Source organism: Pan troglodytes, chromosome 4 (genome assembly GCF_028858775.2).
Source record: "Pan troglodytes isolate AG18354 chromosome 4, NHGRI_mPanTro3-v2.0_pri, whole genome shotgun sequence".
In the NCBI taxonomy this organism is placed as follows: domain Eukaryota; kingdom Metazoa; phylum Chordata; class Mammalia; order Primates; family Hominidae; genus Pan; species Pan troglodytes.
In genome coordinates this window covers 155,254,951-155,266,652 of record NC_072402.2, presented here as the reverse complement: position 1 = coordinate 155,266,652, position 11,702 = coordinate 155,254,951, and the positions used below count along the sequence as shown (strand labels likewise).

The following is an 11,702-nucleotide window of genomic DNA, read 5'->3' as shown; positions in this document are numbered from 1 at the left end:
GTCACAAGGGAGGGGCCCTACTCCGATAGAACTGATGTCTTTATAATAAGAGAGGCTGGGCGCGGTGGCTCGCAACTGTAATCCCAGCACTTTGGGAGGCCGAGGCGGGTGAATCAGTTGAGGTCAGGAGTTCGAGACCAGCCTGGCCAACATGGTGAAATCCCATCTCTACTAAAAGTACAAAAAATTAGCTGGGTGTGGTGGTACACACCTGTAATCCCAGCTACTCGGGGGTCTGAGACACGAGAATTGTTTAACCCGGGAGGTGGAGGTTGCAGTGAGCTGAGATTGTGCCACTGTACTCCAGCCTGGGTGACAGAGCAAGACTTCATCTCAAAAATAAAATGAAATAAGATAAAATAATAAGAGGAAGAGACCCACCAGCGCATCCCCTCCACTCTCTCTCTGTCTCACTGCATGTGCAGAGAAGAGGCCGTGTGAGAGCACAGTGAGGAGGTGGCCATTCTACAGGCCAGGAAGAGAGGCCTTGCCAGAAAGCAAGCCTGATGGAAGCTTGAGCTTGGACTTCTAGCCTCCAGAACTGTGAGAAAATAAATTTCTGGCCAAGTGTGGTTGCTCTCGCCCGTAATCCCAGCACTTTGGGAGGCTGAGGAGGGAGGACTGCTTGAGCCCAGGAGTTTGAGACCAGCTTCATCTACATGGCAAAACCCCATCTCAACAAAAATATACGAAAATTAGCCAGGTGTGGTGGTGTGCGCCTGTAGTCCTAGCTACTCGGGAAGTGGAAGGATCGTTTGAGCCTGGGAGGTAGAGGTTGCAGTGAGCCAAGATCGCACCACTGCACTCCAGCCTGAGCAACAGAGAGAGACTCTGTCTCAAAAAAAAAAAAAAAAAAAAAAAAAAAGTCTGTTGTTTAAGCCACCAGTCTGTGCTATTTTGTTTTGGCAGCCTTAGCAGACTAATACAGGTTTTGATCCTGAGAAGTGGGCTATGCTATAACAAAATACCTGAAAATGCAGAAGTGAGTTTGGAACCAGGTAATCGGTAGAGGCTGGATGAGCTTTGAGGTGCATGCTAGAAAAAGCCAAGATTGCTTTGAAGGACTGTTGATGGAAGTGTAGATGTTAAAGGTGATTCTGGCCAGGGCTCAGGAAGACAGGAGGAGAGCTATAGAGAAAGCTTCTGTCATCTTAGGGAATGCATATATCACCAGGAACAGAATATTAGTAGAAATATGAATATTAAGAGCTATTCTGGTGAGGTCTACGATGGAAATGAGGAACATGTTATTGGAAACTGCAGGAAAGGTGATTCTTGTGTAGGGGCTAAGGGAAAACTTCCCCTTTGCCCTCTGAAGTTTCAGCAAAAAATCAACTCACAAAAGGCAGATTAACTGGAGACAATGCATACAAATTTATTAGCATGCATGGGAGAGAATCACAGAGTGATTGTCCAATATCCCATTGGGGTACGGACATTTATATACCCTACTTCTTAGGGGAAAGGGAGATAGGGGAGTGCGGATGATTTTCGGGGGATAGTACTTGATTTTTAGGGGAATTCAGTGGGCTTGAAGAACATACAATGGCCTAGGACAGAGTCTTTTGTCCCACAGACCTGACAATGGTTTGTGACAAAAGTCTGTTCAGGTGTATTGACAGACTTCAGTCTTCCTGCGATATGAATGCAGTTAATGAAAACACAGGGAAGGCACCCGAGACTGTTGTCTTCCTTGGCAGGTCCAGACTTTAGGCACATAAGGGAACTTCAGAGAACAACTTCATGCTGTGCTTTGGGAGAGACAAAGGATTGAGAGACAGGAGAGTGTGGGGGAAGGTCAAAGAGACCTTAAGACTTCTTTAGTTTAATGTGTCAAAGTGCCATATCTTGGGATATTGGTTTCTGAACCCCAATACTACTTACAACGTGGCAAAGGGTTCAGCTGAATTGCTGTGATATTATGATACATATGTATATTGGTTTTAATCCATGGTTCCTGGCTCATATCTCCCATAGCCCTTGTTATAGTCTTTTGTTATGATGTTGGGGCACTTTAGGCCTCAGAAACAGGTGTCAGGAAACAGAATCTGACCTTCTTCTGCCCTTCTTTCACCTGCCTACAGCAGGACTATAATCTAATTGTGAGTCATAGACCCTCATTGCAGAGATGATCCTGCCCTATACTCTTTATTTTTTACTTTTAAAGTATAGAATGCATCATGAATTTTCATGTCATCCTTGCACAGGAGCCAGGGTAATCTCTGTATCTTTCCAATTTAATAGACGTAGTGCTGAAGCAAGCTGCCACATACTGTTGAGGAAGGAATGTTGCACAGAGAGGTCAAGAAGAATCTGAAGACATAGGCCTTGCTGGGTTCATGTAAACAAGTGCTTCTCTGAGTTCTGTGAGCTGCTCTGGTAAACTAATTGAACCCAAAGAGGTGTCCTGGGAACCCCAACTGGAAGCCAGTTGGTCAGAAGTTCTGGAAGAACACACATCTGGTGTCTGAAGGGGGCCCAGTCTTGGAAACTGAGACCTCAACCTGTGGGATCTGATGCTATCTATAGTGTCTAAATTCACTGCGCTTGGTGTGTGGGGAAAGCCCCCACATCTTTGATCACAGAAGTCTTCTCTGTTGATTGTTGTTGTGTTGAGTGAGAGAAGAGGAAAAAGCACTTTGAGTTTGTGTTTTCTCCACCACCAATTGTGTTCTAGTGTTTTGTGGAAAGTAGAAATTGCAAGTGATGAACTTAAATATTCAGCTGCAGAGATTTCCAAAGTGTTGAAGATGAGGCCTGGCTTCTCCTCGGTACTTATGTAAAATGTGAGTGGATGGAGATAAATGGAAGGAATTGCTAAGCAAAAAGGAAACAGAACTTGAAGATTTGGAAAATTATTGGCCTATTCATATTGCAAAAAATAAAAAAGGATTTTCTGGAGAGGACACTAAGGGTGTGGCTGGACAATAACCCATGGAGCTAGTCAGCCATCTCATTAGAAGTCAGAAATAGAGATGGGTTTTACCAGCAAAGACATTGCCAATTTAGACCAAAAGGAATAAAGACAGGATGAAACAAAGGAAGGCTTTTAGAATTTTGTTCTACGGGACAGGACAATACAGCTCGCTTCATTCTTTAAGAAAAATGATTCACAGATCATCAGGGTTGCCACTCCCACCACAGCGGGCTGTTGGGGAGGCAGGGAGTGAAAGGGTGGAGTCTCCTTCTCTTGAGCAGGCCAGGCTGCCCCTGCCCAGTGCCTTGGGGTGGGGGACTGTGACAAAGAGCTATGGTGCTGGCCACTGCCTGGTGCTGTGGGGGTGACACTGCTGACCCAGTGGGCCTACAGGGCAGAATATCCAGCCAAAGAAGATTGTTGTAGAGCATTATGATCTGATGGAATTTGCCTTGCTAGGTTTTGCACTTTTGGGGACTGTCACCTTGTTCTTTTCAGTATCTCTCTTTTGGAATCAGCACGTCTATCCTATGCCTTTCCCACCACATTGTATTTGGAAGCTGAGAGGAATTTTGCCTCAGGATGACTCAAACTTCAAGTCTCACCCATATCTAATACAGATGAAATTTAGATGACACTTCAGACTTGGAATTAATGCTGGAATGAGTGAAGACATTTGGGCTGCTGGGATGGGGTGGATATATTCTGCATGCGAGAAGTGTGAAAGGAAAATAAATCTTAGGACTCCCAAATCACTAAGCCAAGGAAAAAGTCAAGCTGGGAACAATGTCAGGCAAACCTGTCCCCCATTTTATTCTTTTCTTCTTTTTTTTTTTTGAAATAGAGTCTCACTCTGTCGCCCAGGCTGGAGTGCAGAGGCGTGATCTTGGCTCACTGCAACCTCCACTTCCGAGGTTTAAGCGATCTCCTGCCTCAGCCTCCTGAGTAGCTGGGATTACAGGTGTGCCACCACGCCTGGCTAATTTTTTTTGTATTTTTAGTAGAGACAGAGTTTCGCCACATTGGTCAGACTGGTCTCGAATTCCTGACCTCTGGTGATCTGCCCGCCTTGGCCTCCCAAAGTGCTGGGATTACAGGCCTAAGCCACAGTGCCAGGCCACCATCCTATTCTTAAATAAGATAGCTACAAAGAGAAACAGCTACATACCTTCCTCACAATTTTCACACAAGGAAATTCCTTGTGGACAAAGGGCAGACAGAATTTAAAGTCATCCCTCTGAGGCTCACCGGAAACAAATGCATATCTGATTGCTTCTTCTGCCCTATTGTTTATGTAAAAATGTAGATTCACTGAGCTAGACTAAATTGTGTATTCAGTGGAAGGTTGATCAAGGACTCAAAAGAATGTAACCTCTTCTGTTTCTTATCTACTTATAACCTGGAAGCACCACCCTTTCTGCAGCTTGGAGTTGTCTTGCCTTACCGGACCGGAAGCAATGTACATCCTACACATATTGATTGATGTCTCATGTCTCCCCAAAATATATAAAAGGAGGCTATACCCCCACCACCCTGGGCACATGTTGGGACCTCCTGAGGCTGTGTCATGAGCACGTTCTTAACCTTGGCAAAATTAACCTTCTAAATTGACTGAGACCTATCTCAGATATTTCGGGTTCACAGAAAGATACGAATTTTACAGCAGCTGGAGACTAATGGAGTCCCAAACGACATTAATGGCCAGAACCACTTATTTGATTTCCCTCATGGGTGCCCATGAGTAGGGTTTGATAGACCTACCTACCCATCATCTTCAGGAGTGCCTCGCCCTCTCCAACACTTAGCACTTCTCTAGTCAACCTGGGTTTGACTAAAGAGGCTCAGAAAAAGGAACAGATGGACGAGGTTTGAGGCTGGGATTCTACAAGGAGGCTTTGCTAAAACTTGCTGAGGGATCTTAGGCAAGTCATTTCTCTCTCATTATCAGTTTCTCCACCTGGAAAATAAGGTGTGTTGCATCAGGCTCTGGAGTTATACGGATGTGGGTTTGAATCTAGGCACTGACATTAGCTGTGTAATCTTGGGCAAGTGGTTTAGCCTCTCAGGTTTGATTTCCTCATTTCTAAAACAGGGATAGTACTAGTACCTACCCCATGGGATTACTGGGCTAATGAAAAGAGATAATGTATGCAGAGTCCCTGGCTCATAAAAGTTATTTTCTCCGATTAATTAAATAAGTGAATATGTGTAAAGTGCTGAAGACAGCGTTTGACACTTAGCGTTTTATCAGTCTTAGCTATCATGATTTTCTTATTCTAGTACATAGAAAGTCCTCAATAAGTAACAGTAGTTATTATTATTTTTGGTCACATGTCCCTGTGTCCCTCCAAAACCCTAACCATCCCCAATTCTGGTTTTCTCCCCGCATGCAGCCCAAGGGTTTTCACGTCCCAGTGCGATTGTCTGGGCTGTTTCCTCCGCCTGATGTTCCATTTCTCCTCCTCCCGATCTCAGATGGCTTCTCCTCTGGGATTCCTCTGGTCTTCATCACTCCCTCCTCCCAGGCAGAAGGAATGGCTCCTGGATTTGTGTCCTGCTTAAAAAAAAAAAAAAAAAAAGAAGTCCATATAGCACTTAGTTCTTTGTGCCTGGCGGTTGGGTTAACTCTTTCTGAGCCTGTCTCCGAGAGTGGCGGCCCCCGGGGGACGGCGCTGGGTGAATCACCTCTGAGTGTCACCCAAGGCGTCTGGCACAGTGCGGGACAGTAAACGGGCCGCTGTGCGGAGAGGGGTCCAGTTTAATTCCTAGAAGCCCGAGTCCCCGACCCTCTACAGGCCGTGTCCACCACAAATCCCTCCTCCTGGGGGGCTCGGATTCTCCCTTCCCCGCGGTCTCCCTCACCTGAGCCAGCCCCGCTCCCCCGAGTCTCGCCAGCTCCTCCCCGGCCCCTCCCTCCAGCCCCCTCCGAGCTGGGGCCTCCCCTCCTCCATCCCCCGGCGGAGGCCCGCGGGGCTGGGGGCGGAGCGTCTCGGCCGAGGGCTGGGAGCCGGGTGGGGAGGCGCGGGGCGAGCCGGGGGGTTCCAGACGCGCCTCCACCGCCGGGCAGGGGGCAGGTATGGCTGAGGGCGTGTGAGCGCCGAGCGCTAAGGGCCGCCGCCACCATGCCAGGGGGCGCAGGCGCCGCCCGGCTCTGCTTGCTGGCGTTTGCCCTGCAGCTCCTCCGGCCGCGGGCGGCGCGGGAGCCTGGATGGACAAGTAAGTGGCCAGGCGCGGGGGGATGGAGGCTGGGTGGCCCGGAGACCTGGGAGTAGCCCTGCGGGTCCGGAGCGCTGGGACCGCGACCCCTGCGCCTCCCGCAACTCCGCGGGGCCTGCGCCCCCGCCGCCCCCAGCCTGGGAGCCCGGGCTTTGTTCCCACGTTCTGCGCCCTGGGAGGTGGCAGAGGTCGGGGAAACCCGGCGCAGCCAGAAAACAGCCGGTTCGCTCACTGGCTAGCCTTCCCTTCTCGCCTTCTCCTTCCTCTGTTTTTCTGCTTTTGGCTTCTCTTTCCGCCGTTCTCGGGGCTTATCCTCCTCCGTTTTCTCACGGTCCCTCGTGTCCGCTCCGCCTCTCTGTCTGTCTTTCTCTCTACCGCCCGCTGCACTCGCCAACGCCGAGCATCCCGAGCGCCCTGCCCGTGTGGCCTGGGAGCGGCTTCCTGGGACCAGGCTCGGTGCCTGCCACACTGGTGGGGTAGGACATAAAATGCCCGCGGGAGACTGTGGTAGCCTTGGCTAGGGGATGGCTCGCTGGGTATCTGCAGCCGCACACTTCGGATCCCCGAGCTGGCAGGAGCCCTACTGAAGGCCAAGTCAAACGCACCCATTTCACAGATGGGGAAACCGAGGCCCACAAAAGGGAAAGGACTTGCCCATGGCCACGCCACGGGTTGAGGTCCGCGGTGGCACTGGAAACCAGGGCTCTCTTTCCACGCCAACCCGACGGCCGCCTTCTTTGGTCCTCAGTTTCCCCTTCTGTGAAGCGAAGGGGTCTGACTCGATGTTTCCAGCTAAGATGCCGGGTGATGTCCGTGTTTCTCAGGACTAGTTTCCCAGACACCAACCCCCTCCCCGGCTCCATCCCTCGGGGGCTCTAAGCAGATTTCGCGGAAGGCTTGGTCCCGGGGGGCGGTGCCCGGGTTCTCTCATTATGCCCTGGCTCCACCGCTGCAGACGGGCTGGGCTGACTCCAGACTGCTGCTTGGGGGACCAACAGTCAGCGTTTTCAAATAAAGCGAGCACCGGCGGAGCGAGGGTGGGCTGGCTGGACCCCCGGGCCGCCTCAAACCCAGAGGCTGAGAGCTCTTCCGACAGTTCGGAACTTCCAGGGGCCGAGGTCGGGCGGTCCTCCCAAAGGGCTCAGAGGAACCGCCCTTTGAGCTGTTGTACCGAAAGGGAAACTGAGGCACAGGAGGTTCTAGGGTAGCACCAGGCCTGTGTCAGTGCTTAGTGCAGGAGAAAAGCATGAAGAAAGACAAGGAAAGCAAGTTACTGCTCCTAGCACAGGCGCCTTCTCTGAGTTTTGAGTCCTTGGAGTCCACTTGCTGTAGAATATCTGGGAAATAACGAAAAGTGTAAAAGAAAATGATCTGCAACCCCCAAATCCACAGTTGCTGTTGATATTTTGTTTTTTTTCCCCTCCCCATGCTTTGTGTGTTCCTATGGATATATATTGATAAAATTGGAACCATACCCATAAGTACAGTTTCGTGTCTTGCGTTTTTCACTTCACACCATGAGCGTTTTCCACATCATTAAATTCTCTGTAAAACATGATTTTAATGACTCTATACAAAGTTTTCAAAAGTTAAAAACACGACTCATACAAATGTGGCCAAGATTTATTCAACTCATTAATGAGGTAGCAAACAGGAGAGTAAAGCTGATTCAGGGAGCATTAGAAAGGGGTGATACAAGCATTGGAGAAAGAATGTTGAAATCATGTGGCCCAGGGCAGATGCAGAAATGGTGGATGCCCCATGAAGCAAACCATAATTCTTGGTTATCTTTCTTTTTTAATTTCCTTCCTTCATTCCTTCTTTTCTTTCTTTCTTTTTTTTTTTTCAGAGTCTCTATCTGTTGCCCAGGCTGGCATGCAGTGGCACGATCTGGGCTCACTGCAATCTCTGCTTCCTGGGTTCAAGCTATTCTCCTGCCTCAGCCTCCTGAGTAGCTGGGCTTATTGGCATGTGCCACCACACCCGGCTAGTTTTTGTATTTTTCGTAGAGACGGGGTTTCCCCATGTTGGCCAGGCTAGTCTCAAATTCCTGACCTCAGGTGATCCGCCCGCCTCGGCCTCCTAAAGTGCTAGGATTACAGGTGTGAGCCATTGTGCCTGGCCAGGTTATCTTTTTACTATGCTGAAATCACTTACATCTCTGTCAGACAGAATTCTATAGATATATATAGATTATATAACTTCACAGAGTATAGCTTTTAATCAATGGTAAATAAAAAGTCAATGGTACATTCCCCTAGATAATGCAGTAATCCATGGGTGGGACTGTTAAACAATGCTCTAATACGACACTGAGAAGACATCTTGCTTGCTCTTTGCCTTATTTCCAAGTTTTGGAGACCTTTTCTTAACATGTACTGTGTTCCTCTTTTGGTGAGATTTTAGATTGCTTTCACTATTTTTTTACAATCATAGATATCATTTAATTCCATTAAATGCTCCATTAAATATTATAGAATTCCTTTTTGTTTAAAATAATATAGACTTATCAGAGCCACCAGGGCAAGAGCGATGCTTGTCTTTTTTTTATTTCTGAGATGGAGTCTTGCTCTGTCACTCAGGCTGGAGTGCACTGGCGCAATCTTGGCCTCCCAGATTCAAGGGATTCTCGTGCCTCAGCCTCCTAAGTAGCTGGGATTACAGGCATGCACCACCACACCCAGCTAATTTTCATATTTTTAGCAGAGACAGGGTTTCACCTTGTTGGCCAGGCTAGTCTCAAACTCCTGACTTCAGGTGATCCGCCCACCTCGGACCTCCAAACTGCTGAGATTACAGGTTGTGAGCCACCGTTCCTGTCCTGCAGTATGCTTGTCTTGTTCCTCCATGAATATTAAGCACCTATTCATAGCATAGTACTTGGCACATAGTTAAGTACTCAGAAAATATTTGATAAATATATGAATGCATTGTTTCTAATATTTGCCTGTCTGATGAATTGGTGTTGGTCCAATAAGATTATTTTTAAAATCTATGTTGACTGCAAGTGCATTATGTCGGTATTCTGAAGAGAATGTTAATAATTACTCATAATCACCACTCTAACAGAACAACTATGGCCATCTTTTTATCATTCATATTCTGTATGATTGATGTAGTTAGTTTAGACAGAATAGATTTTGGAGTCCTCAGCCCCATTCCCAGGAACACTACGGAGACCAGTCTGTTTAGGCGTCGGGAAATTACCATTTTGTTAAGATAGTCTGCAGCCAGTATTTGAGTTCTGCAGCGCCCTGAACAAATCTCTCCTATAGTTTAAATTCTCTTTCTTGCAAAACAGGACTCCTCCCCGTCTCTACTAAAAATACAAAAAAATTAGCCGGGTGTGGTGGCGGGTGCCTGTAGTCCCAGCTACTCGGGAGGCTGAGGCAGGAGAATGGCATGAACCCGGGAGGCGGAGCTTGCAGTGAGCCGAGATCACACCACTGCACTCCAGCCTGGGCGACAAAGCGAGACTCCGTCTCAAAAGAAAAAAAAAAAAAAACAGGACTTCTACTTCCTACTTCCCAGGGTTGCCTTGAGCATGAAGGAGAACTGGTTTGGGAGAGTGATTTGGGAAGTAGAAAGTGGAATACAAATGTAAACTTGCCATTAGGAAGCTCCAATTAATGTAACTTGATGCTCTGCGGAGTAGGAGGCAATTTCATATTGACTCTTCACAATAAAGCTGTGAGATGGGCAGGTAGCATCTTTGTCTTCATTTTACAGGCAAGAAAACTAAAGCTCCACGGGAGCAATATTCATGGGCTTGACCTCCAGAATATGCCCAGAATCCCACCGCTTCATTCCTCTCCACTGATGTCATTCTAATCTGAGCCACCATCATCTCTCACCAGGGCTCCAGCATATCTCTAGCCTGGCCTTCCTGCTTCTGCTCTCACTCTCGCCGCTCTGCCTCACCCCACCCCCATTCTCCACCACGCAGGCAGAGTGATCTTTTTTAAACTTAACACAGATCATATTGCTCTGTATTTAAAACACCCAGTGCCTTCCAAGTCTATTTATAAGAAAATCCAGACACTCTCCATGGTCTCTGCATTATCAGACCCATGGCTGTCTTGCTGACCACATCTCATACCAACTTCCTCTTTCATTTACTAGCTACCCCTACCTTATGCTTGTTCCTTCAACAGGCCAAGTTCACTTCTGCTCAGGCAGGGCCATTGCACTTGCTATTTCCTCTACCTGGGGCACTCTTCCCCCACGTTTTTGCATGGCTGCCTTCTGGCTCCTCAGGACTCAAATGCCATCTATGCTGATCATCCTGTTTCAAATAGGCACCTCCTGCTAGATGTCTCTTTATTCCATGACCCCAACTTATTTTATTCAGGGTACTTAGCACCATGTGAGAACATTTGTTCATTGTCTGTCTCCCACCTTTACAAGTACAGAGACCTTATATGTCCTATTTACCACAATATCACCGACACCTAGAGTGCCTAGTTCCTAGGAAGTGCCAAGAGCCTGAAATCCAGCAAGTCTTCTAATGACCCAGTGCAGGGGCAGCTCACAGAAAGTGCATGTGTGGCTTAGCTGGGGTATAGAGGTCTGGGATTCCAATGGTTTTGCATCTTGTATTGGCAGGAGGAAGTGAGGAAGGCAGCCCCAAGCTGCAGCATGAACTTATCATACCTCAGTGGAAGACTTCAGAAAGCCCCGTGAGAGAAAAGGTAAGACTCAAAAGACCTCATTTACACTGGCAGGAGTTGACAACTGAGGTTTGGGCTACCTACTCAACTTTCTTAGAATCCCAGTCATCACCATTAGTTCTGTTTCTGGCCCACTCTATCCTCTGGGTGCCCATTTTGGAGATCACAGATGGGACTTTCCTTCCTTGTATGACAAACTTCTAGAACACTTCCCAATGCTATTAGTTGAGGAAATGAAAATTCACATTAATGCTGACACAAGCTAAGTGCAGATGTGTTGGTGTCACAGAAATCACTTAGTCTTGATTGGAATTCATTAAATATTGTCATTGTTATTTTTGCTCTGCGTAATACATACTTCATTTTCTTGAAGGAATAATGTACTTGGAGAGAAAAAAGATAATAATATAAACTATAAACTATTTTAATAAGACGCAGCCTAGAGACCTAGTACTGGGGAATGTATCTTAAAATCCAGTAGGCTCCCCTGGCCAGAACACCAGGAAAACGCATAGGCTTTATCAAAGAGATTGGGAAGAAAACAAAAAACACTGTCCTGTTCTTGCAGAGAGGACCTGAGCATTTAGGATATTCTTTGTGGTTCTGGTTTTTGTTTTTTGTTTTTTTGTTTGTTTGTTTGTTTTGACAGAGTCTCACTCTGTTGCACAGGCTGGAGTGCAGTGGCATGATCTCGGCTCACTGTGAGCTCCGCCTGGCAGGTTCAAGCGATTCTCACGCCTTAGCTTCCGGAGTAGCTGAGATTACATGTGTGCGCTGCGAAGCCAGGCTAATTTTCGTATTTTTAGTAGAGATGGGTTTTCACCATGTTGTCCAGGGTGGTCTCGAACTCCTGACCTCAAGTGATCCGCCCACGTCGTCCTCTCAAAGTGTTGGGATTA

At 47.6% G+C, this 11,702-nt stretch overlaps 1 protein-coding gene and 1 pseudogene across 3 annotated transcripts in view; one reads left to right on the top strand and one right to left on the bottom strand.

The window, feature by feature from the left end:
* Positions 1–2,162: 2,162 nt before the first annotated feature.
* Positions 2,163–2,263, bottom strand: LOC112209310 (U6 spliceosomal RNA; annotated as a pseudogene).
* Positions 2,264–5,895: 3,632 nt separating this feature from the next.
* Positions 5,896–11,702, top strand: part of ADAM19 (ADAM metallopeptidase domain 19) — a 98,205-nt gene continuing 92,398 nt past the window's right edge. For all 3 annotated transcript variants that reach the window (XM_016954120.4, XM_001137856.8, XM_009450056.5), the window contains exons 1-2: positions 5,896–6,133; positions 10,739–10,824. In XM_016954120.4, the coding sequence (XP_016809609.3) occupies positions 6,040–6,133; positions 10,739–10,824 (180 nt within the window). In that variant the 5' untranslated portion in view covers positions 5,896–6,039. The remainder of the gene's footprint in view (positions 6,134–10,738; positions 10,825–11,702) is intronic.